This window comes from Galleria mellonella, unplaced genomic scaffold, assembly GCF_026898425.1.
Source record: "Galleria mellonella isolate WM207_F2 unplaced genomic scaffold, CSIRO_AGI_GalMel_v1 utg103, whole genome shotgun sequence".
NCBI classification, from domain to species: Eukaryota; Metazoa; Arthropoda; class Insecta; order Lepidoptera; family Pyralidae; genus Galleria; species Galleria mellonella.
The window spans coordinates 14,497-41,495 of NW_026441966.1; the positions used below are offsets into that span (position 1 = coordinate 14,497).

General features: G+C 46.0%; 1 protein-coding gene and 1 pseudogene across 1 annotated transcript; both read right to left on the reverse strand.

Moving 5' to 3' along the window:
- Nucleotides 1-595: 595 nt before the first annotated feature.
- On the reverse strand, nucleotides 596-24,586 carry LOC113511361 (helicase domino). Its single transcript, XM_052893079.1, has 14 exons — nucleotides 24,013-24,586; nucleotides 19,706-19,962; nucleotides 17,899-18,457; nucleotides 17,625-17,765; nucleotides 15,644-16,899; nucleotides 14,060-14,380; nucleotides 11,724-12,410; nucleotides 11,432-11,640; nucleotides 10,620-11,101; nucleotides 10,009-10,266; nucleotides 9,692-9,898; nucleotides 5,417-5,455; nucleotides 1,699-2,754; nucleotides 596-955 (listed from the first exon to the last, which is right to left on the reverse strand). Exons 1-14 carry the CDS (start codon nucleotides 24,070-24,072, stop codon nucleotides 611-613), a joined length of 5,877 nt encoding a protein of 1,958 aa, XP_052749039.1. The 5' UTR covers nucleotides 24,073-24,586; the 3' UTR covers nucleotides 596-610.
- Nucleotides 24,133-26,259, reverse strand: LOC128200493 (uncharacterized; annotated as a pseudogene).
- Between the last annotated feature and the right edge of the window lie 740 nt (nucleotides 26,260-26,999).

A 26,999-nucleotide genomic window follows, 5' to 3' on the forward strand; every position in this document is an offset into this window, starting at 1 on the left:
CGGATATTGAGCACATGTGTAGAACATTTAGCCCATGACTCGCCGAGTACATCTTACACATGGGTGGCAGCACAACTGCAATGCCGTTGGTGTTGTGGGTAATCATGGGCAGCGGTAGTCACTTACCATCAGGTGAGCCGCAAGCTAGTTTGCTCCGTGATGTTAAAAAAAAAGAAAAAAAAAAAAAACGTGCATAATGTGTCTTAGGGCTCTGATCGTTAGAGTCAGAGCAGTACCATGTCGTCTCTCGCTCTAACTATATGTAAATTGTTGTAATTAAGTTCGGCTTTGTCGATCTCTATCCATCCGGTTATGCCTTCATAACGTTAATCATAGATCGATAATTATATTGAGTGTGGGGTCATTAGTAGTGAGGCAATTGCTAGCAATGTAAGTAGCTAGATTTTTACAGTTTTATCTGTAAAACATTGTGACTAATATTTGATAATTTCCTCACGACGGGTCAATCTATAATCCCTCGCCGAGGCCCCGCTGGGATTACCATTCCAGTGTTAAATGATGGCGGAGCGGGGGCGTCACTGCGAGAGGTGGCGCTCACTTGTTACTTTATCATCTCCCACATGCAACTTAAATAGACTACAAGTTTTTGCTAGCTTGTGCAGGATTTTTCAATAAAAACGACAAGTGGATCGATAATTAATTTATTGTCTCGATTCAGGTGGCCTCTGTGCGGTGACGGCAGCGGCGGGCGCTGCGGGCGTGGCTGCTGCGGCGGTGGCGGCGGCGGCGGGAGCGGCGGGGGCGGCTGCGGCGGCGGGGGCCGGCGCCAGGTGCGTGACCACGACGTGCGAGTGGCGCGCCGCCGGCAGCAGCCGCGCGGGCCGGCGGCGGCGGCGGCGGCGGCGGCGCGCCGCAGCGGCAGCTGCTGCAGCTGCAGCGTGCGCAGCGTGGCGCCACCCGTCGCCTCCGCGCCCGACGAGCTCGCTGCGGCACCCTGTCCACGCCACACACGTAGTTAATACATATTCTACTGCGTGATACTAGCTTCAGATTCCATACAAATAATTAGATATTGGTGAAGAATTATGAGTAGATTTCATTGTTGTTATCCTGTCGTTATTTTTATGTAAATAAGCTTTGGTTTGCTGATGACATAGCGGAAATGGTGGAATCCCTGCTTCTTAATAGGCTGGTCTTATACATAAGCAAGACTAAAATCATATCTAACGTACATGTCACTCCTATATCGGTCACGATAATATTTCAGAGTTTGAAGACGAAGGTCTTTAACCAGTGCGTGTTGCCAATGATGACTTATGGGACCGAAACATGCTTCTACACTGTTGTTTGTATGCAAAAACTCTAAATTACACAGCGGGCTATGATCGGAGTTTCTTTGCGTGATAGAATCTGAAACGAGGACATCCGCAAAAGAACTAAAGTAACCGACATAGCCTGAAGGATAAGCAAGCTGAACTGGCAATGGGCTAGTCACATAGTTCGAAGAATCGACAACCGATGGGCAATCAAGGTTCTTGAGTGCGGACCCCCCACTAGATAGAATGACGACCTCAAATGCATTGCAGGGAGTTAGTGGATGCAGGTGGCTCAGGACCTTCTCTTATGGCAGTCTGTGGGGGAGGCATGTGTCCAGCAGTAGATGGATACTGGCTGAAATGATGATGGTTTGCCTGTTTCAAATAATATATAGATGGAATACCATAAGGAGGAACGTACCTGAGCGTGTGGTGCGCCCGCGTGGTGTAATATTTTAAGATGGTGGCGGGCGGCGAGCGCCTGCTGCTGTCTGTAGAGCAGCTGCGCGGGCGCCGCGCTAGTGACCGTCGCCACGGCCACGGGAGCTGCGGCCCGCGGCTTGTCCGGCGACGCGGCCACCGCCGGGCCCGGCGCTGCTTGCCCGGCGGCCGCGGCCGGCCGGACCCGGCGCGCCGGCTCCGTCTTCGTCAACTGGGCCGCGTGCGTGGCCACCACGATCCGCTGCGGCGGGGTGGCCGCGGGCGGCGCGGCGGCGGCGGCGGCGGCGGCGGCGGGCGCGGCGGCGGGGGCGCCGGCCTTGAGCTTCTCCTTGGCGATGCGGTCGGCGCGGCGCGACGCGACCTCCATGGGCGTGGGGGGCGCGTCGTAGTCGATGCCGTGGTCGGCGAGCAGCGCCGCGTGCTTGGGGTTGGGGTGCGGCGGCTCGTCGAGGCGGCGCTTGGGCGCGTCGCGGCGGCGCTGCGCGGCGTCGAGCATGGCGTCGAGGCGCGGCAGCGGCGGGCGCGGCGGCTCGTCGTCGGCGCGGCGGCGCGCGGCGCGGCGGTGCTTGCGGCGCGCGCGCTCGGGGTCGGCGAGTGCGTCGTGGCGGTCGCGCGCGGCGCGCGGCGAGCGGTGCGCGCGCGCCAGCTCGGCCAGCGCGTCCGCCACCCACTCCCAGTTGGGCGCCAGCGCGGCCGGCGGCTCGCCGGGCAGCCGCTGCAGGCGCAGCGCGCGCCGCAGCGCCGCGTCCTCGGCGGCCGACCAGTCGGGCGGCGCGGGCGCGGCGCCGTGCGGCGGCGGCAGGCGCGCGCGCGGCCGCGGCCGCCCGCCGCCGCGCTCGAACAGCGAGGGCGGCGCGGGCGGCGGGCGCGCGGCGCCGGCGCGGCCGCGGCGCGGCGAGCGCGCGGCGCGCGGCGAGCGCCGCCCGACGGCGGGCAGCAGCGCCTCGGCGGCGGCGCCGCGCCGGTACAGCGCGCGCGCCCAGCTCTCGCAGTACACGTCACCGTCGCCGGAGGGCGGCGTGGGCGGGCACCACACCTGCAGTCAGCCCGCGGCGTATAATTATAATAATTTGCCAGAAATATAAATAATATGATGTTACAGTTTGTTTTTTAATGTTCAGTATGTTTCGCCATATTTAATAGCATGCAAATGTTTATAAATAGTGTTAAAGCATTAACAATATGCAATGAATATTATTCACTCCTGCGTATAATGAAGCGGTTTCAGCGGTAAAACCAATGGACGAGTGGTAAGTTATTAATAGATAATCACACACAACATCAACCAGTAACAAGAGTCACTCATCACGACATCGCAAGAACGCCAGTCATAACGCAGGAGAAATTTACATGACCTTTCAGGTTTTCAAAATTGTAACTGACTCGCAAAACAAAACTGCAACGCATTACATCAAATTTATATTACATCAACGCTTCAAATTATTATCTATTTTTATTTACCCTAGTTAAACCGCTCAAATACTAGGTATATTTATTCATCATCATCATCATCATCCGTTCATCATCAAAACACAAGCGCACATAATTAACAAATAGTATCCATCAAACACAATGAATCCATCACATTGTAATTTTAATATAATAACATAACAAAATGGAACTCCCTACGAATAATACTGAGTGTATAATTTATTCGTTTGTCATTTGTTTTACGGTTCAGCAACACAAGAAAATTTTCGTGCGATGATTTTTTATGACTTTCGATGTCATCTAAGTCAACAAGAAAGTTATGATAGACTACGATTGGCCTTTCACAATGAAGCCCCGTCTCGTGCCACTGTTTATAACTGGTTTAATGAGTTTAAACGTGGTCGCACTAATCTCACCGATGATGTGCGTGAGGGACGGCCTTCTACGGCGACGACTGAAGATAACATCAGTGTTGTGCGGCGTGTGATAGAGACTGACAAAAGAGTGACCTATCAGCAGATCCGGGCAAGCTTAGGGATTGGTATGAGTCAAGTGCACAAAATCCTCCATGAACATCTGGCGGCGAGGAAGCTTTGTGCCTAGTGCATACCTCATAATTTGACCGAGACTCAAAAACTCCGTCGTGTTGATTGATGGCGTGAAATGCATGAAAGATTTAACAGAGGTGACTCAAATTCTGTGTTTGACATAGTTACGGGAGACGAAAGCTGGATTTACTGTTATAATCCCGAAACTAAAAGACAGTCAGTTCAGTGGGTGTTTCCTTCCGAGGAGTTGCCAACTAAAGTGAAGAGAGGTCGAAGCGTGGGAAAAAAGATGGTGGCCTCGTTCTTTGGAAAAACAGGTCATTACTCGACAATTGTTTTAGGGGATCGAAAAACAGTTACTGCAGAGTGGTACAGTAACAATTGTTTGCCACATGTTTTGGAAAAAGTGCGTGAGAAACGACCTCGCAGTAGGATCCTCCTTCACCACGACATTGCTTCGTCCCACACAATGATTTGGCGACCTCAGACGTAGAACTACTGGGTCATCCGCCTTATAGCCCCGACCTCGCACCTTGCGATTTTTATTTATTCCGAAAAATAAAAGAAAAACTTCGAGAAAACGTTTTATGGACGCCGAGGAAGCTGTGGCTACGTTTCAGAAGGCCGTCGAAGAAATCCCTAAGAACGTGCTTTTCTCAGTGGTTCTATCGGATGCAGCGATGTATTGACGTGAATGGACACTATCTTGAAAAGATAAAGGTAAAAACTTGCTAATTTAATCAGTTTTTAATTTTCTAAGGGGTTTCAGTTTGACACTCGTATTAAAATATTTCAAATTAATATTTATACAAATACTTGTGTCAATATATTTAAATCCGGAACAAGCCCAAAATTAAAATCCCAAGATATAATAAATGGTATACAGTATAGCTGAATCATTTATACATACATACATTTCATTATTTAAAAAAGTCATTTATTGAATAAAAATTATATTCCAGCAACCATTTTTTTAACCGTAATTTAGCGTAAAATTAAATGAAATATTTTTTTGCTTCGTGACTTAATGGCAGTTCCCTCTGACTTTGGTATTTTATCATACATTCTAATGGTCTTTATATCACAATTTTGTTGCTGCAGTGTGGCTCTGCAGACGGGCAATTTCAACCGTGTGGGATCTCTTGATCTTGAATAAATTCACACTCGAAAGTTTTGTAAGAAATTGTGGGTTTTGTTTGATAAATATTCCTACTTCATAAATATACATCGATGTAAGAGTTAATATTTCTATTTTTTTAAATAGTGGTCTAAATGTTTCGGTTGGTTTTACACCGCAGATATCTCTAACGCATTTTTTCTGTGCTGTAATGTCGAAAAAGGTCTCTATAAGACCTTTTTCGACATTACAGTTTCCCCAAAGCAGAATCCTATATCTTAAAATCGAACCCACATGCCTACCACGACACGCTATCAGTACGGTTTGTTCATTGGCCACTCTTTTTAATCGCCTAAGAGCGTATACAAAACTGTTTAGACGTTTCCTTACGTAGTTAGTATGAGCCTTCCAGTTACAATTTTTATCCAAGATAAGTCCTAAAAATTTAATTTCAGTCACTTTTTCATTTTTACATTTTATAACCATATTGTTGGTGGCATGGAATAATTAGAAAATTGTAAAAATTTAGCCTTAGAAATGTTAACATTTAGGTCATTATTTTGAAGCAAAGATAAAATTTTTTTACAATGTGCTGTACTCACCGGCATGGTCTCGCCGCCGCCGGTGTCGCTCACCCACACCTGTAAAGACGACTATACTTAATTCTATACATTTAATACCATTAAAATTTTGGATATTTTTTCGGATATCACCTTTCGAGTGGCGCTATGACAGAGACGATACTCACTGTCTCGTGGCTCGGCGAGCCGCTAAGTGATGGCTGGCTGCCGTACGTTTAGTCTACATTCTGCTGTACTATCTCATATTGAAGAAAAACAAATAGTAAGCAATACATGCACAGTATATATTGGCCGTAATGGATATTAAGAACGCGCGTCGTCTCTACTTCCCTAATCGATACCCTCGTATTCGTTAGGACGTGCTGCATGTTGCGATTCAAATTAAAATTTCCGATACCTATTACATTCAACAACAACTACAAAAACATGAGTGTAACACACTAATGTAATGTAATGTAGATTGGACTCTCTTTACCGCGCTTAGCGTCTCATTTGGGCCGTTGTGCATATGAATCGGAGTTAGTACAGCCAGCCCAGCTCCGCCCAGAAGCACAGAAGCTTTCTGGTATCTTCACATGCCTCACGGAGCGACCTCACCGTTCCGAGGACTTCTAAACGTTGATGGGCCAGTGTCATATTTCAGGATTAAGTGAGTAGTCGTTTCTTCGGCGTCGAAACAGCCTCGACATAGAGGGCCGTCTATGGCTCCTTTTGTATATACATGTTTGTTTAATGGGCAATGGCCCGTTATTGTCCCTATCATTATTTTAAGGTTTTTCCTATCTAGATGTAGTAAACGTTTTGAGAGTCGTTGATTCAACGTTGGCACGACCAATTTTAATTACCTGCAATCAGTAGCCTGTATCCATCTTTGATTTTGTATGTCAGCGGATCTTTGACGAATACATATTCAAAATTGCGAGAACGGAAGAAGTGGATACGGGCCTACCACCTTCGTTCCAGAATCCGTTCTAGCTAACTCGTCTGCGGCATCATTACCATAAGATCCACTGTGCCCTCTTATCCACTGGAGGATAACTTAGTTATTGGAAGATATCTTACCCAGTGCCCGGTGGCATTCAATTATCAATTTGTTGTTTGTCTTGTTGTTTCGTAATGCTGCGCTGTCAGATAAGAATGTAATGCTAATACTATTTATTCCTAGCTTATGTACAGCTGCAGCAGCCTCGGTTATTGCAACACATTCGCATTGGAATATTGAGCTGTGTACGCCAAGCTGTATGTCAATGTTTATATTAAGGTCTAAGGAAAAGACTCCGGCTCCTGAACTGGTCTCAGTATTGGCGAGCCATCGATAACGTTACACTATCTGATATACAAAACAACAAACAGAATGGCAACGATTGAAATATATTTTGATATTCATCTAAACTAGCTACATCTGTTTTTTTTTTTTTTTTTAAGAATGATAATGGAATCGTAACGCTACCGTGATAAATTCAACAATAAATAAATAAATCTACAATCACGACGGTTTCTAGGCGGAACTGCGAGGGGGTCTAGCTGATAGAGTATATTGCTGGCAATGGGGTTGGTAATCTCCATTACTAACAACCCTTTCTGCCCCGACTCGGATCTGGATGTTCTGGGAAAGTCTCTAGTTATTAGCCTAGTAGCTAGTGATTTTTTGTAGCCAAGATTGATTGCCGTGTGAGTGGGGCGGCGCTCGCGGCCGTAACGACTGCCGCCGCGCTGTGGTCGCACGGTCGCGGTGGAATCGCTTCGATAGAAAGAATGCCAAATGGCAGCGCTGTTTGTCTAAGAACGACGGTTCCCGCTACCATCGGTGGACCGTCCGTCACTTTACTATTCCAAGTTCCGTAAAAAAAAAATTAAGGAAAACAACATTTTGTGACAAATAACAATTTGCGTGAAACGATCACTCGATTCTTAAAGTTGATTTTTGTAAGTGACAATATCGACTGATGAAATATTTCGAAACTGACGAGTTTAATTCCTGACCAGGAAAATCATTTTCCTAATAATGTAATGATGCAGTTTCAGTATTTTTCGTTATTTCTTAGTTTTAAATTTAACCACCGATACAGTGTAATTGTATAAAAAGATATAACAAAAAAAAAGTTTGTTATAAACGTTTAGCTTTTTAAAAAATTATTATTACTCATATTCATAGAATCCTAAACGTATATTGATGCTAGGCGTGGATAATATCGGTTATGTGCAATATAGTATCTTAACTATATATTATTATTATCTATTTCGATTCGAAGAGATATAGGACGCAACTCGCTATGAAGTTGGCGAGTGTTTTCGTTTCGATGTCACCCACACCGAGTCCGCTATTCATATATTAAAATTCACAATTTAGCGATGATGACGATAAAAAAAAAACATCACCATTTTCCGTATCCCCTACACCCGGTCCGACAACTGTATATATTTACATAAAAGCTGCTCGCTCTGACTTTTACGTATCCTTATTGCTTCTAGATATTACTACTGCCTATCGGTCATCCATTATGCAAATTTCATATATGAAGGAGCCAATATAGTAGATGTCAGTCGTGGTCGACGTCATATGTCGGCTCCTTCATTTAGATATTTATTATATTTTGAATAAACCGACAACGTATGTGCAGTCGTCGTGATAATCTTTATATAGTTGTGATATTGGGACAATACGATATGTATCGCCCATATCTAATTTCTGATACATCATGAGACATACTATAGCACGGTTGTAACAGATCTGCGCGAGGTTGCCCACCGAATACTTACACCTGATCCTTCAGGATGTACCTGTAGGTATGTTTGCGCTACCAATCGCGTTACATGGCTGCCACTTGTCTAAGGGCGCTGTGCTTCTGGCAGGTCACCATAACGGATTCATTTGTTTTATTGTCATTAACCAGATGCTATACTCGTACTGCTGCGCAAGGTGTCTATCTCTTAAGGATAACCCACAATAACCATTTTTTATCGTTTACATTTTACGGGAAAAAATGGCTTATTTACGAAGTGATTTTAAGCAATACAGCATTAATTTTTATCCAATTAAGTACCTTAAATACATTGTCCATTTCATAAATTAATATGGCTCTTTACAGCATGTAATTTAAATGAATATTTCCGAAGATATTACAAATTTAAAATGCAGGGACATAGCAGTGCGGAGGTACCGGTCCGGCCGACGACGGGCCGGTATCTCCGCACTATTTGATTCGCATACTACGTTGTTTTATGGTCGAGTTGATGGAGGATCTATAGCGAACTTTAACAAGACAGGTGCCTTCGCCATCTCAGGTCAGGTTAGCGGGGGAGGCGAGAGTCAAAATGACCCACACAGCGTACATCTGCGTCCACGATAACCAGGCAACCGCAGCAAAACAAAAGATCGATAGACCGCGCAGATCACTACTACTATTGAGAATGTAAATCCGTGATGGTGACGTGCACAAGAGTTAGACGTAACGTTTTAATATTGTGTTATAACAAAACCTAAGCAACCTAAATACCATATGTACTCAGTACGAGTTGATCATTCTACATTGGTTATTGATGTCCAGGACAATTTATAATTATATACTTAGTGCATATGATTAGAACGCATACCAATGTAGCGACCACTCACACTATCTATGCCGAGTAAAATATAACTTTTTTTTTAAAGGTACCAACCAAGCAGTAACTTTCTTTTACCAATATTCTATTAGGGTCAACGCAGATGGAGGATAACTTTTAACAGATGAGTGACAAAATGTTGTTTTAAAATTCTCCGCGGATCAAAATCCCCCGTCCGCGCCGGCCGCTAAGGGTGGTGGGGGTGATGGGGGGGTGGGCGGCGGTCGCTCGGCCCGTAAATGCTTGCCATCTTACATCCCTGACGTTCGGGCGGGCGGCTCGCGCAGGCGCGGGCCTGCAGACGGTGACGGTCAAGCATTTACGGACGAGAAACGAGCGGCACCGTCGAACGTCAGGAATATAAAACGCACGTGTAGCATCGAATCATTTATTATCATCACGGGGGCGCGCGTCCGTCGCGTTCGACAGCCAGGCGTCCAGCGTGCCGTTCCGGAGCGGCCGGCGCCGCGCCGCGCCGCCGCCGCCGCCGCCGTCCGCGCCGTCCAGCGTCCACAGGTTGATGTGCACGGTGCCGCGCGAGCGCGTGCGCGGCGCCGCGGCCGCGGCCGGCGCGGGGTGCGCCGCGGGCGGGGACGGCGGCGGCGACGGCGGCGGCGGCGGCGGCGGCGGCGGCGGCGGCGGCGGCGGCGGCGCGAGCGGCGCGGGCGGCGCGCGGCGCCGGCGGACACGCACCTTGGCGCGGGCTTGCTCCCGCTCGTACGTGAGCTCGGGCTCGGGCTCGGGCTCGGTCGCGGCGGGCGGCTGGTCGCGCAGCTGGCGGCGCGCCGCCTCCCACTCGCGCAGCTGGCGCCGCATCTCGCCGAGCGCGCTGCGCTCCGCCTCGGTGGCCGCCTCGCTGCTCTCCACGAGCCGCATCGCGTACTTCTCTATCGGCGTGAGCTGTCGACGAGACGACCGATCAATATGCGATGCGATACGAAACTAAACACGACAGGGGCGAGGGCGAGGGCGAGGGCGAGGAGGAGAGCGAGCGGTCGGCCGGGCCGTACCTGCTTCATGAGCGCGGCGAGGTCGCCGGCGTCGTCGGCGGCGCGGGCGGGGCTGGCGGGCGGCTCGTCGTCGAGCGGCAGCGTCTCGTCAAACTCGGCGAGCTCGCCCTGCGCCTCGCAGCGGGCGGCGTGCGCGGCGGCCGCGTCGGCCTCGTCCTCGGCGGCGGCCAGCGCCGACTCCAGCTCGCCGCCGGCCTCGGCGCCCGACGAACTTGGAACGTTCTCCGCCTCCGCGCCGAATAGTTCCTTGATGTTAGACTGCAACCGAGTAAATTTCACTTTTATATTTGCATGTGATCAAGTATGAGTCGAAACCGGTGATCTGCGAAGCGAGTACCGTCTGCGAAGAGGATTGAAAGTAGACGCTACTGAACCCCGACGTTCAGTAACTGCGAGTAGTACATTTCAATATCTGATACATTATCTAGGCGAAGTACTCGTCGCCGATCCAAGCCCGATCAATTCAAATTCTATTAAATTACAACACATCTAAGCTACTTCTAAGGAAGCCGGTAATATAAAAACTGTTGCGACTCTGTTATCGATTTGAAACTGTGGTTTAGGGTGATTCTGTCCCCGGTGCCATAAGACTATCGATCGGATGGACTCACGAGTTTCAGGTAGGAGGTGGTGAAGTGGCCGCCATCGATGGCGAGGTCGCCGAGAGCGCGCTTCTGGTCGGCCTTGCGCAGGATGTTCTCCTCGACGGTGGCGGCGGTGACGAGGCGGAACACGTGCACGTCGCGCGTCTGGCCGATGCGGTGGCAGCGGTCCTGCGCCTGCGCGTCCATGGTCGGGTTCCAGTCCGAGTCGTAGAACACGACCGAGTCGGCGCCGGTGAGGTTGAGGCCGACGCCGCCGCTGCGCGTCGACAGAATAAACGCGAAGATGCGCGCGTCGCTGTTGAAGCGGTCGACGAGCGGCTGGCGGCGGTCCACGCGCGTGCTGCCGTCCAGCCGCAGGTACGTGTGGCCGTGCATGGACAGGAACGCCTCCAACACGTCCAGTACGCGCGTCATTTGCGTGAAGATCAGCACGCGGTGCCCGCCCGCCTTAAGCCGCCGCAGCAGCCCATCCAACGTCTGCAGCTTTCCTTTAAACGATATCGTTCCCTTTTATTACACCGTTTTAACATGAAACTGTTGAACGAAGCGAGTTTTTCTACGAATTAAGGAAAATCATAGTTTCTTTAGGGAATCCTACTCGAAGGACCAATTTTATACACGGTCTTATCCGGCGGTACCGAATTAACTGGATTATATAGACAAATCGAAACGAAAGAAATTCGTAATCGGTTCTTCAATGATAATCAGATTGGCAAACAAACAAATTGATGGAAAACGGTAACCGCCGCCGAGATATGAGTAACACGACAGGATTACAAACGCATCAGTTTAAATAATCGCTCAGAGCTAGTACTAACCGCAATCGTACTGCAGCAGGCGCGGGTGCGGGAAGGCGACCGCCTGGCGCGAGGCGGGCGCGTGCAGCAGCGCCAGCAGCGCGCGCGCCGCGGGCGCCAGCGCCGCCTCCAGCAGCGCGGCGCGGCGCCGCCAGCCGCGCGCCGCCTCGCCCGCGCCCGCCGCCAGCCGCGCGCCGCCCGCCACGGCGCCGCGCCAGCACACGCTGAACCTGAAAATGTCGCATATTACATTGCAATCATTTAGAAGCGGGCGAATTTAACGTCACCACCGTAAACTCGTAACGCCGTATACCTGTCGATGACGTCGTGCAGGCGGTCGAGCAATGTGGTAAAATCGACCGGCGGCACGGGCGGCGGGCCCGCGTCGACCGCGGCGCGCAGGTCGGCGCCGTAGAGCGGCAGCCGCCAGCAGCGGCGCTCGTTGACGGCCGCGAGGCGACGCAGCGCGGCGCGGCGGCGCGCGGCGAGGCGCGCGGCGGAGGGCGCGGCGGGCGGCGCGGCGGGCGGCGCGGGCGCGGGCGCGGCGCGGGCGGCGTGTGCGCGGGGCCGCGGCGCGGGCGGCGCGGCGACGGCGGCGGGCGCGGCGGGCGCGGCGCGCGGCACGAGGCGCAGGTGCAGGCGCAGCGCGGCGGGCGGCGGCGGCGGCGGCGCGAGCGCGGCGCCGGTGGCGGCGCCGGCCAGCTCCTCGACGAGGCGGCGCGGCGGCGCCAGGTGGCGCGCGCGGTGCGCGGCGAAGGCGCCGGCGCCGGCCAGCTCGAGCGCGGCGAGGTCGCCGCCGAGGCGCGCGGCGCGGGCGGCGCGGGCGGCCCAGCCGCCGCCGAGCGCGAGCGCGGGCGCGCGGTACTGCAGCGGCGGCAGCTGCAGCGGCGACGCGACCGGCCGCGGCTCGAACAGGTCCGGATGGTTGCACACCTTGCGCAGCTGCATCAGTACGTTGATCACGCTCAGCAGGTTGCCTGACGCGAGGCTCTCCTTGGTCCTGCGCGGAAAACGTACGAGTTACGGTAACGAGCGCCTCGCTACTCCGACACCGATACGTATCTACAAAGATTGAGATATTTGTATTCAATTGTAATGTTTTATAGTATTTGTAGTTAAGCGTGTTGAGTCTCCCATCCGAGAAATAGGTATTGGCGATCCGCACGCATGCTAAAAGTAAAGGAGTTAAGGGGCCGCCTAAAAATCAGCGCTATGTAGGTACATCTCGTTGGAGCGTGCATATATAGCAACAGCTGAGACAGCTCCTATTACCAGCAACATTAATTGTTTTTTTTTTATCTTTTGTTTCAATTTTTTATTTTCTTAATACAGGTATTAAAGGTTATCTATCTAAAGTAAAAAAAATCAAAATGGCCGTCAATTTTAGTAACATTCATCCATATTTAAAGTATAATTCACATTAAAATTTTACTAATTAAGCAACATCAAACAATTATAATAAAAAATTATAATAAATCTGCTGCATTGTCTTGAAATAATATTACTAATGATGATAATATGATAGTAATTCTCTACCAGCTCGATAGTCGATAGATTATATAAAGGTGTTTCCATGCATCATAGCTCTGGAGGATACTCGAACAATTATACAAAACCGATAATGCAGTTCGAGTGTTCATGGAGGCATGCATGGGACAATAAACGATCCTTACTATCCAGGGCATTTGACGCATCCCACTGAGTAAATTAAGGTTAAGAGAGGTATTCCTCATCATAATATATTATAATATCGTTGTGAGTGAGGCGGATGTGAAACGGTCTATCTGCCAGAAATTTCCTTGTCGAGCGCGAATAAAATCTGAGCTCATAACGGCTGAGTCATACCCTTACTCCTCTACACTTTTGGCGTGCTCAAGTGGTCTCCAACCGATATCGAAGCCTTGGATCGGAAAGTCCGCACCTATATGACCCTCCACAGAACGCGTCATTCGAAGTCGTTAGTCATGAGGCTATATATCTCGCGAAAAGCTAACAGTCAAGACCTATTAAGCCTTAAGACCATGCATAACCGCGAGGTTAACAGCCTCAGGACATATTTTCTAAAGAGATGAGGGTATGCATAGAGGTCATAGAATGTGACAACGGATTCACCCCTCTTTTTCTGGCTAAAAAGGATTGGCAAAAACCTAAGGTGCAGGTTGCCTTTCAACGGGAGGCCGTATGGAAAGAGGAGTCGCACGGAAGATGGTTCAAAGCTCTTCACGGGCCATACGTCAACACAGACACTTCCGTTTCGTCGTTTGGCTACAATTGTCTTAATAGAGTTTTCATAGCACAAGAAATGTTTGCAGCAAGCACTTTGTGACATCACCCCTCGAACGTGTTGGGAGTCATTAATTGATTACATATTTGAGATTTATAACTATGTTGAACAACATTATGACCTCTTTCCGAAAATCAAGGATATATCCACGTTTGTAATGCAAAGATTAGTATTGGATGATATCTCTCGGCCCGCTTTGTATCGAAACAATGGGCCTACTGTGTACATAAAAAAATATATAACAAATTTAGTACAAAACAATTGAGAGCAAAATAATAGTAGTATGAATGTTGTGTTGTGTTGTGTCGTGTCGTGTCGTGTGGTGTCGTGTCGTGTCGTGTGGTGTCGTGTCGTGTCGCGTATACCTGGCGCGCGCCATGAAGTCGTCGTAGAGGAAGCGCTGGCGGCGCGCGAGGCGGCACAGCAGCACGTGGTCGTACTTGCGCGGCATCTGGCGCTCCACGTCGGCCTTGAGGCGGCGCAGCAGGAAGGGCCGCAGCACGCCGTGCAGGCGCCGCACCAGCGCCTCGTTGTAGCGGTGCGAGCCGTCCGCGATGCCCGCCACCTCGCTGAACCACTCGCGGAACTCCGAGTGCGACGCGAACACGTCCGGCATCAGGAAGTGCATCAGCGACCACAGCTCCAGCAGGCTGTTCTGCAGCGGCGTGCCCGTCAGCAGCAGCCGCCTGCCCACCACGTATACCGATCATAACCACTATCTCCACCGACAAACGACCATACCCATTAGCCTAAACATAATTCTATTGCCGATGACTTGCGCCTAGTGTTGCCAGGTGTCCCGATTTGCGAGGGACGCGTCCCAATTTGTAATGAAAAAGTTAAATGAAAAGCTTTTTCATAAAAAAAAATATATTTACGCTAAGTATATTACTACGTATTGTGTATATTTACACCTAAAGTACAATTTTATTTTATAATTTCTACTAGTCCAGCAAGACTGATTACTTGTTATGTAAGATTAAATACATATTTAATTTTGTTTACTGTCCCATCTACAACAAATTTAAAACAAATCAAACCTAGCAACATTACTTGCGCCATATGTTTAAAAGTATTAATGTTAGTTGCAAATATAGCCACCACTTCAGTACACTTGTGTTTTCTTGCACCCTAAATTGATATACAAAAGTGAAGATTAACCTACAAAATGTATGATCCTTCGAGCCGGACTACCCGAGAACTGCATTGATATCTATTCACCACTGCGTCGACCCTTTCCGCGAGAGTATATCGTCGGATTATATTAGTCCGATAACAATGAAATTTAACAAATTGAATGATCTACGCAAGTAGAACTATTATTTAGTGGATGGAAGCCAGTGGCAATGCTCCGAAGAAGGCCAAAGCGATTCCATCAAATAGCAAAATTTTGGCAAGTTTTCTAGAACACACTAGATATAATCTTAATAGATTTCTTCAAAAAGGAAAAACAATAAATGGAGAGTATTGCGCCACACTCTTGGACCACTTGAATTAAGAAAATAAAACAAAACTGCTTTATATGGTCATGATATTATTTCATTAGGATAATGCTCCTGGCCATTCTTTCCTCATTGCAATGATCAAGCTGGTGGAGTTACGATATGAAATGATTCCCTATCCACCATATTGTTTCAAGTGATTTTTTGAAACATGAAAAAGTTACTTAGGAGACAACAATTTCGAGGTTATCTCTGAAACTAAGGAATATTTTGAGGAGCTTGGAAAAGATTACTATAACATCAAAAACTTCAACATCATTAAATCAAGAGTTTCAAAAGGAGATTATGTTGAAAAACAAATGACACTCATTCAAAAAAGTAACTCTTTGTTTCATTTTTACCGGACTTATCAATCCACCTTCATAGTGTTAATCTACAAATAATACCAAATTCATCAATTCAGTAAATTTAAATAATGAATAGAAATAGATGATTGCTGAAACTCACCTTTCAGTTTGAAAATTTAACAACATCTGCCACCTCTGAGATTTAAAGTTTTTAATATTTTGAGCTTCGTCCAGTATAAGATATTTCCATCGCTTTCTACGAAAACTTTGATGGTCCTGCACTACAAGTTTATACGAGGTTATGCACACATGAAAAGAGTTCACTTTAGTCCAGCCGACACGCTTGAGCTTGCGCTCCTTGATGGTGCCGTAGTAGGTGAGCAGCTTGAAGGCGGGGCACCACTTCTTGAACTCCATCTCCCAGTTGAGCACGAGCGAGGTGGGCGCCACGACCAGGTGCGGCCCCCAGTCGTGCCGCTCGAGCGCCAGGTGCGCCAGCAGCGCGATGGTCTGGATGGTCTTGCCGAGCCCCATCTCGTCGGCCAGGATGCCGTTGAGGCCGCGCGCGTGCATGGTGGCGAGCCAGTGCAGCCCCACGTGCTGGTACTCGCGCAGCGCGTGGCGCAGCAGCCGCGGCACGGGCGTGCCCACCGCCGTCGACGACAGCGTCGTGCCCGTGGGCTGCAGCGTGGCCGCCAGCGACGCGGCCGCCTCCACGCGCTGCTCGCCGCCCTCCGCCGCGCCCTGCACCAGCGCCTCGAGCGCCTCGGACGCGGAGCCGGAGCTGTCCTCGTCGCTGGACTGGTCCGAGGGCGCGGCGGTGCCGGTGCCGGCGCTCGTGTCGGCGTCCGTGTCGGTGTCGGTGTCGGCGTCCGTGTCGGAGCCGGGGCCGGGGTCCGCGTGGCCGGCGCGGCCGCAGCGGCGCACGAGGTCGTCGAGCCCGAGGCGGGCGTCGTCGCGCAGCGCGGCCAGCTCGGCGGCGCGGGCGGCGCGGGCGGCGGGCGACTCGCGGCGCTCCTGGCGGGCGATGGAGCGCTCGTCGTCGGCCGAGTCGTCGCCGCCGGGCGCGTAGTCGGACGGCGGCGGCGAGTGCGCGCGCAGGTAGCCGGGCGGCAGCAGGTCGCCGAGCTCGAGCCGCGACTCGCGCCGCAGCGCCTCGAGCTCGTCGCGGTGGTCGGCGGCGTCGTGCGCGGCCTCGCGCTCGGCGGCCGCGATGGTCTCCTCGTCGTCGTCGGACGCGTCGCGCGGCTCGAACTCGTCGTCGGAGGGCGGCGTGTCGGGCTGGCCGCCGCCGGACAGGTTGGCGGCCAGTTGCTGCGAGTACCGCTCGGTGCGGTCCACGATGTAGCTCAGCTGCTCGTCCAGGGCCTCTTTACGAGCGCGCTCCACCCGTCGCACGCGTTTCCATTCGACTAGCTGCAATAACACCGAGTATAAGGAAGTCTGCTTAGCAGCTGAACTGACATGTCTATGATATGATAGTGTATTATGGCACTAAAATCAGAATATGTATATGTAAATGTTTTAACATTGTATGATGGGTATGGTATAAGTGACATGCCAGATATCTATATCCACAGATATCCAAGTGAAATAAAAAATGTATTGTACCTTTATCTGTATCTGTAATTTTTTTTTTTAATTTTGAATGGATCTTTTATCTTATTAAATGTTACTAAGTGTATGAAATTCTAATTATATAAATAAGTATTCCCTTCTGAACTTGTTGTAGATATTGTTAGATAGATAGATAAATTATTTATTCACCATTACAAGAGCACATAATTATTTAATTTATAAGTGAAACAAAAAACTTTTAGGTGGTTTATAATAGACCTAAAAGAGTGTGGACACTCCTTGTCGCCCGCTGCTACCTATCATCACCCCCTCTCAAATAACCTATATGTACAGACATTAGTTGTTTCTGTAGTTATGACGAGCACAAGACAAGTGGTATTTTGTATGAAATGCTGGGTGTGTCTGTCTGTCTAGTTGATTACTATTACATTATGCATAAAAAAATAGATTGGAGTAGTTACTTTTGATAACAATAAAATTTCATTTCAGCATTTTTAGAGTATTATTTTACAACAACATAAGTAACAATTTATTTAAGTTTAGTATGTAATTACACGATTTACCTTTTCAACATTTGACCAAAATGTCCGAATTTCTTTTGCAGCGAATGCCGCAATCTTCCGTAACTGTAACTCCTGTGCTTTTTCAGCCTTCTGTGCCGCCATTGCTTTATCTTGAAAGTATTTTTGAACTGCACGAGCACACTGAAAATAAAACGGTTAAAAAAAAATAACTATAAAGAGCTCTCATTAGTTTACAATGGTCTCGACAACAAAAACAGTCCATTGACATCATTATCCTAACAAAATGTGTCTAGTAACATCTGAACCGACGTACCTTTTTTGCGGCCTGTTTCTTCCATTTACGCTCATGCGCAAAGTCCTGCGCGAGCCAGGCCATCTCTTCGAGCAGATAATCCCAGTGTGTTTTAGCACGAGGAGGTTCCATCACTCGCGGCAGTCGCCGCTCGGCCCACAGGCCGGCGCGTGTGAGTTCTGCCACCCGCGACGCCACGTACGCCTCCTGTTTCGCCTTTTCGACCATCTCATCGGCCGCGGAGGGAGGTGCGGAGGGCGTAGACGGAACGGGAGGCGTGAGCGGCGCAGATGGCGCGGACGGCGCGGGCGGCGCAGGCGGCGCGGACGGCGCGGGCGGCGCGAGCGAAACGGGCGGCGTGAGCGGCGCGCGCGTGGCAGGCGGCGGCGCGGCAGGCGGAGGCGGCGGCTCGGGCGGCACGATGGCCGGCGGCGGCGACACGATCTGCACGGCGGGGGGGCGTCGCGCCTCTAGAAAAGCGAGCAGCTGAGGTGCCGGAGGGCGTTTCCGCCAAGCTACGTAATCCATCATATTGCCACCGGCCTGGAGAAAGTAGAGCTCACTCAGTTGTTCCGTTATCCTGGAATAAAAAATAATGCTGTGTAAGTTGTAGCCCGCATTTGCATGGAGTAGGAAGATGATGTAAAAGAAAATGAAAACTCAACAATGAATGCATTGCTTTTCCGGTGGTTTTCTTGAGTCTAACTTTGTAATGGCATCTATTAGCTTATTGGTGTATCCATATTTATACAGTAATCATAATTAGGTAATACGATCGCAATCTGATGTAATAGTTAATTTGTATCTGTTCATCAAAAAGAATCTGTAAAGATCGAGTGTCGGCAGAGAGGTATATCTCGAACTAGGGAATATGAACATAGGGCTCCAAATAAGGAGGCGTTTTACTACTAGTTGACACACTTAGCGTGTGATTCGGCAATGCTTAGTCGCCTCTTAAGACACCCACGGGAAAGGAAGGGATGGCCTATGCCGGGACCACATGGCCATCGACGGCTCTAAAATACTTAGTATAACTACATGATTGATGTGCTTTCATACGCCCTGCGTCATCTCTTTCGGCCGGTGATCGGTCGTCCTTCGAATTGGGGACCGGTAGACAGTAGAGGTCGCCAGATCGGAGGCCGACCACATACTCATTTGTTGCAGTATTCGGCCGTTCATTTATCTTCCTAATACTCCTCAAATATTGCGTTTAAATTGCGCCCACCAAATGCCCTCTTGTATAGGCATTCCGCCACTTGTATCCAATAGCGAGGACGGGATGCCTTAAATACCTATATATAATGTACCTCAAACCATAAAAAAATAAAAATAAAACTTAGTATTGTTTATCTAATATTCCCTACATCCCTTGTAGATAAATGGGCGTATATAATGCAGTGTACTGTGATCCCTTTAAGCACATCTACAGTTCTGTGTTATTGCCTTCTTTTACTCATCTAAATATTATCCTGCAATAATGTTTAAACCCTCGACGCAAAAAGAAGCGTGTTATAAGTTTGACCTGCCTGTGTGTCTGTTTGTGCATTGTAGTTCCTAAACAAATGAGCCGATTGAGATTTTTTTTTGTTTGAAAGCTGAGGTAATGGAAATTCCTTAGATTATGATCGTTAGCTGCATTTTATGAAGATCTGTTCAGGTGTTTCGGGAGTTACTTAATTTTTTTTTTATTTATGTGTGTACCATGCTATTTACATCCTAACTTTTTTATAGGTTTTTAAACAGAATAGATTAAAATACATTTTATTTCTTTATATTATTTTATCATTTATTATGAAATAACAGTGATATGCAATAATTTACTCACCTTTCACGCAAGCTTCTCTGACGCAGAGCCTCATATTCAAGAATCCGTTTGCGAAGAGCGTGCACCTCATCGCTGGATATCTTTGGCCTTTTCCGAGGCGGCTCATCGATACGTTCAACGCCCGCTGTTCCACCGTTGAGGATCCCGCCCGGTGCCGCGCTGCCGCCACCGCTAGCGCCGACGCCGCCGCCGCCGCCGCCGCCGCCGCCGCCTCCGCCTCCGCCGCCACCGGCGGAGATCCCGATTCGTTCCACACCCTGAATATAATTCATTGTAAGACTCTAACATGATCTCAATATCATATTACCTCACTAAACTACAATATTATCAACTTACTAACTTATCTATGTTACAGTTGTTGTCAGTATAAGTATTACTCACATTTATATACATATGTCGTATCATGTATGACTTTTCAAATTGTATATGACGTCACTCTTGCTAGTAAGAGAACGGACCCACCCCTACACCACGTTTTAAATTACAAACCTATGAACTTTTTTTTATATGGATATCCTTTCAACAACAACATACACAATAAAAAAAGGCAGATGTAAAACTATGTAGAGTATGTGTATTTTTTTATGAATGACTAACGACCCGCCCCGGCTTCGCACGGGTGCAAAGCCGCACCGCTATGTCCTTGCATTTTAAATCTGTAATATCTTCGGAAATATTCATTTAAAATATATTAAATGGACAATGTATTTAAGGTACTTAACCCTAGAAAGATAATCATATTAATTAAAATATTAAAAATTAATGCGGTATTGCTTAAAATCACTTCGTAAATAAGCCATTTTTTCCCGTAAAATGTTATTGTTAAAAAATGGTTATTGTGGATTATCCTTAAGAGATAGACATATACCATCAGGGACTTTTTTGTTAATCTTTTTAAGGTGTACATGTACTTACAGTACATTAATTCTTTATAAAATAATTTACTTTTTATTTTTGATTTATCTCGTGGGGTTCAGCCAGCGTTTGCAATGTAAGCGCAAAAAATGTGTTAATTTGCGACATCACATTAGAGACCTCTAAATTTATCAGTGTTTCTCTACAATATTATGCATGTATTATACATATAACCTTCCTCTCGAATCACTTTATCTATTACAAAAAACCGCTTCAAAATCAGTTGTGGTGTTTTAAAGATTTAAGCATACATAGGGACAGACAGCGACAGCGACTTTGTTTTATACTATGTAGTGATAATGGAATTATAGCCCCACCTGCGCTCTGGGTATACGTTGGCGGGGTACCGATGACGGATGTCAGTTGAAGATGAAGCAGGTCTATGAGCCCATTGTGATCAATCATTAACCATCCATCAAGAATTAACCATGATGGTTTCCAGAGGGTACCCCGCGTGAGATCAACCTAGGACTTTGGGTATATTGCTAGTAATGGGACTGTTAGATATCATTACTAACAATCCCTTTCTCCCCCGGATATGTGTATTAGATATGTAGATACATAGCAAAGAAATGATAAAGTACACAAATATCTTTGTAGAGAGCATGTCTGGCTAAATTCGTGTTGCTAACCCTGAAAAAGGCCCGACGGTATTCCTTCAATTATGCTTAGGACCAGCGCGCCAGTGTTAGTCCCGGCTCTTACCCGTCTTTTTTGGCTTTGTTACTAATCAGGTTTTGGAAAACTGCTCTGGTATATCTAATCCCTAAAAAGGGATTCTCAGATTCAGCTAACTATAGGCCCATAGCTATTACTTGCTTATTCTCGAAGGTTATGGAATCTATCATTAACCGTAAACTGCTCCGAAACCTAGAAGAGCACCAGCTGATCTGTGATCGCCAGTACGGCTTTCAACAGGGACGCTCGATCGGTGATCTTTTAGCTTATTTAAAACACCGATGGGCAGTGGAAATCGAGAATAAGGGATAGGCCTTAGTTGAAATTACCGAAAAACCGCTTGAAATTGTATAAAGTTCAAATCAGGTCACATACGGAATACTGTTCTCACCTATAGGCAGGAGCGCCACAATACCAGCTCCTTCCGTTAGACCGCATTCAAAGTCGCGCAACACGAATTATTGATGATCAGTATTTACTCTCCAACTCGATCTACTGAAACTGCATAGAGATGTATTTCTGTACATCTTCTATCAAATTTAACATGGAGTGTGAGAGATTCTTTGGATTGATACCTCAGCAGCAAGCATTTTTACCAACGTACAACCCGCCTCAAACTAAAGTTTCATCACAACCATCTGGATATGTGGCAGTCTATCACCATATGTTTTTCAAAGCACTTTCTTCCACAACCACTCTTTGGAATCAACTTCCCGCAGCAATATTTCTAAACCGATATGACATCATAACCTTCAAGAAAAGAGCATATTGTTTTTTAAAAGGCCCGCAGCACACATACAATGCTTCTTCGTTGTAGGTGATCATGGGCGGCGGTAGTCACTTAACATTAGGTGAGCCGCATGTTTGTTCCTCCCATGTTATAAAAAAAATCTCAATACACTGTTTTCCAAAAAAAAAAGGGAAGGGAGGATTAGCAACATATTTATTAGTATAAACATCTTATCAGGTTGACCTTCACATGGTTCCCCCTGGGAACCATAGTGAAAGGAACCATATATATCAATATCGTACACGGCTCAAGTGGCTCTCTATCCATTTCTTGAGGAGAGCAATTCTTATTTTTAACGCAGTACTGACAACCTCCAACTCATAATTCCTACTCATTCATCCTCTTTCTACTCCAAATCCTTTTCCATGCAAGCAGTTCGTTTGTGAAACTCACTCATTACCTGTGAGTTCAATCTTTGCACATTTTTAAAAACTTAATAAAATCCCGCTACCTATCCTTATAATCATTTACCAGCTCTATGGCAAGAGGTGTGATAGTAAAAGGGTGGCAATGATATCTGGTCATATAATTCTCTGGAATACTCTCCATTGTACAGCCAATAGGAAACGGATAAAAAGGTAACATACTGTCTCAAACAAAATTGTCTGTTAGAATGGGTTTATCGACAACTCATATCACTTGACATTATACAGTCAAGTGGAAGGAGCCGATATTGGGGTGTTCCTGCCCAAAGATGTAAACAATATTCCATATGTCAATGTTTTATTTGTCTTTCAGAAATCTGCCTGCAGAAATTAGCTGCAAGATCTTACGACTATAACACAATTGTATTATATTTGTTCATTTTGAGCGTTGTCCATGTAATTAACATAAATATTTTTTTTTTTATGTATTTGTCCTACAAATCTTTATTCAGTGATTTTTTGTGTAATAAAGTGGATTCAAAATTATGTTAAGAGCAATTATTTTTAAGTAAGTAATGCAACTTCTTCATTAGTTTTCTATGAAACATTGTTTTGAAAAAATGCAGATTTTTATTGAAGTCTACATTTTTATTCAAAATAAATAGAAGTAGGATCATGGCATAAATAAACTGAAATAAGCACATTTTCTTAACATAACCATATTTTAAGAAAATCTGCTTATTTAAATAATTTGGAGTTCATTTTTTCATATTAAAGCAAAAGTTTTTTAAATATAAAAAAATCTTCCATGCAAAATTATTTTTTCAAATTCACAAGCTACCTAAGTGGCCTTCAACCAATACATCCAGCCTGTTGTACAATGATAGAACCCATAATGAAACATCTGCTTGCTTTACATACATCAGCCAACATAAAATCAAACCAAAACTAATTTATTATTAATAGGTGTAGAGATATTATAATTATATTATCCTATTAATACTATAAATGTAGAAGTCAACAAATAGATTTATGTATAGTACTATAATTGAACAAGTGTGAATGAAATTTGGCAAACAGAGGGGCCATGATGACGGGCTATAAGTAGAATATGAAAAAACATGTGTTTATAGGTGAGCCCACAGGTTGATTACCATTCTATGCTGTACAAAGCAGACATGAACATTTTAAACTTTATGTATTTTGTAGCACAGTACAAGTGACAATCAACATTTTGATAGTCTACTGTAACAAACCAGTATTGAGTAAGAATTTTGGAGTCAGACAATTTAATAATCATAATTTGATACTTTGCTATAATCATTTGAATCCGTAAGTTATATTTATAGATAGTTATTAATTTATAAATATAAACATTATTTGTCATAAAAGAAATGAAAATAAAATTAACTATTTTTTTTCTTCTATTTTAATTACGAGTTTAATAGTTTTGTAGAATATCAACATTCCAGTACATCAAAATTGGTTGTAAGAAATAGCCGGCTTCTGACACATTAAGATATTGACAGATATGGAAAATTATGATGAATTGGACTAACCATGAGTTGTAGCGCTGGGCCGCGTGTGAGAGACACAGCAGACTCATCACAATCGCTCATGTTGTGACATCGCGATCACTACTGTTGGTCTTCTCGACATATGAATTGTAAACAATCACTTCACCGCACTGCACAATTTTTATATACATATACATTTATTTTTTCCTTATTTATTTCTATTGTATTCACAGACAGAGAAACGAGTCACTGTAAACTAATTAAAAAAGTGAGGTCAGGCTGATAGTCATACATATCACATGAATTACAAACTCGCAATCCATCGTAAACAAAATAATTACAGACATTGAAAAGAGCGGCCATATTGAAGATTAACCGATTTCGTTTGCTGAGACGCGGTAAGGCATCAAAAAATTAATCAAGATTTCTTAGCACTGTCATTGCTCATCATGAAAATAATATGAATACTTAAAAAGAATATATAGTTGATCTAACACTTTATTATAATATTTGCACACTGTATTTATTTAAAAGACATATTTTAAAATTATTAGAAGTCTGTAAGGAAGTCGATTTATTATTCGTTTTAATCAGTGTTGCCAACAATCAACGTGGCGTCAAATTCTCGCTAATAACTAGGACTGCTTAGGATTTTCTAGTTAAATTTTGTGTATTATATAAAAAAAAAAGTTAGTGTATTATTACAAAAATTTTATTAAATTGCCACTTCCCTACTAATAAAAAAAAAAATACAGATTTCTGTATGTACGCATTCTCATGCTTATCAAAAAAACAAAATGGAAAAATATGCCATATTGCGTTCTAGAAAGTGTGCTCTCAATAATTCTCTCATTTCATTAAAATTCCTTTTCATAAATCCATTTTATGCTTATTAATTAATCCTGGCCCATTGATTTATAACTCCTTAGCGTCCTTTATTTTTATAGGCGATATCTATAGATGACGGTTACCATTTTCCATCAGGTGGGCCGTCAGCTTGTTTGTCATTCTAAGTTGTATAAAAAAAAAAATATCTGTCGACTACTGAACATAGAACTCTCCTTTAAAAAACCAGTGAGTGATGATAGATGAGAATAATAAGGCTGGTCAATTAGTCCATCGTGATGAATACATTTGCAATTGAGCACTATGACCGAATCAAAGGCTTTCTCATAATCCACAAACGCCAGACATAGTGGCAAATTATACTCTTCGGTCTTCTGTATAATCTGCCGTAGCGTATGTATGTGTCCTATGGTGCTAAAACTTTTTGGAAGCTAGCTTGTTCGGGTGGCTGGAAGTCGTCGAGTTTGCGTGTAAGACGATTGGTCAAGATTCTCGAAAACAGTACGTAGGCGGGATATAGGTCTATAATTCCTCAATAGGCGTAAAGCACTTCTGCTCTACGCCTCTGGCGTAACACCGTTATGGATGATAAAATTAAATAACTCCTGAAGGACCATAAGTACCAGTTTTCCACCCGTTCTCAGAAGCTCTGTTATAATTCCATCCACCCCAGGTGCCTTGCCGTTTTTAAGCTGTTTGAGAGCCCTTTCAATCTCCTGTAAACTGACGTCCGGATTATCATCGGTATAGTGTGGGGTGACTTTAGCTCTTTGGTCGTTATGCGCATTAGTATGCGGTGTTAACGGCGTTGTGTACAGTTGTCTATAAAACCTCTTAATCTCACTTAAAATCTTAGATGCGGCGGAAATTACGTCACTAGTGTCGGTCTTCAACTTTGTCAGTTGGCTTCGCCCAATAGCCAAATCTCTGGCGAACACTTTGGAATCTTGGTTCTGCTCTATGGCCTGTTCAATACATATAGTGTTGAACTGGCGTATGTCACGCCATATACATTTGGAGATTTGCTTATTAAGTTGTCTATGTTTTTTTTTTTATACAACTTAGAATGGCAAACAAGCTGACGGCCCACCTGATGGAAAGTGATAACCGTAGCCTATAGAAATGAGCAGTATCATGGACATAACAGAGTATACTGTTTTGCCCATGATATCCCCATGCGTTGCCATTCCTGAGGACTCAGGTGTTATTCCTCTGTATCCAGTAAATTCATGCTATATCCGTCCCTTCAAACCGAAACACAGCCATGCAAACACAACTGCTTCACGGTTGAAACACGAATGGGGCAGAGATACCTAAGCAATCAACTTTTGTACAAAGTCTTCTTCTGGTAAATTCTGACTCAGACGTTGAAGACTGGGACCATAATACGCGCCGCCTCCTCATAAGATCCAGAGTGCGATTAGAGAGCTTTTTGGTTCTTTTTGAGCGTTAGTGTTTGCAAAATTTAACTCCCACTGCTTGGACAGTTTCCATCAGCTTAATGTTGATATCGTCCGATCTTTCACAGTTCACTAGACACTGAAAGCGATTCGACAATTCGAGTTGAAAACTCCCGGGGTTTTCGATAAGGGCATACAAAGATCGGAGCATCAACTTCATTAAACGAAACCCTTCTCATACTCCGGACCGGCTATTTTCCATCAAATTGGAAACTAGGCAGAGTCATAGCCCTCCTCTCATCTTTAGAACATTATTAACGAGGGACTTGCGGACGATGAACCCGATACCGTCGAACGGATTGTCAGTCTCCCAGTGATAAAACAAGGTACCGGATTCAAGTATTACCGTATCCTCTCCATGTTTTCGGACTTCAGATAATCCTATGATATCCCAGTGTAACTAGTTCACTTCTTCTTCCACCTCCACAATCTTTTTATTGGTCCTTAAGGTTCGTGCATTGTATGTTGTATGGAGATTCTTAGCACCCCTGCTCCGCCGTTACTGTGACCGCTACTATGACCAGGAATACCGGAACTGCCGGGGACTGGGGGCCGTTGCTTTACGGTGTTTACCATTGGAGAGTTTTGTCAGTACTTGCCGCGCTTGGTAAGCGGGTTGGCAACCACAGTTAGGTCTTTTAAGATATTTTAAGAGGGACGCTGCTGCTTATCTCTCGACCACAAGTTCCCTTAATCGCCTCTTACAACACCCACGGGAAAAAA

Coding starts and splice junctions, on each gene's coding strand:
- LOC113511361 (XM_052893079.1), bottom strand. CDS start 24,072: ATGAGCGATTGTGATGAGTCTGCTGTGTCTCTCACACGCGGCCCAGCG. Junction 19,963..24,012: donor GCCCAGCGCTACAACTCATG/GTTAGTCCAATT, acceptor AATTATATTCAG/GGTGTGGAACGAATCGGGAT. Junction 14,381..15,643: donor TTAAATTTTCAAACTGAAAG/GTGAGTTTCAGC, acceptor CGTGGTGGGCAG/GCGGCTGCTGCTGACGGGCA.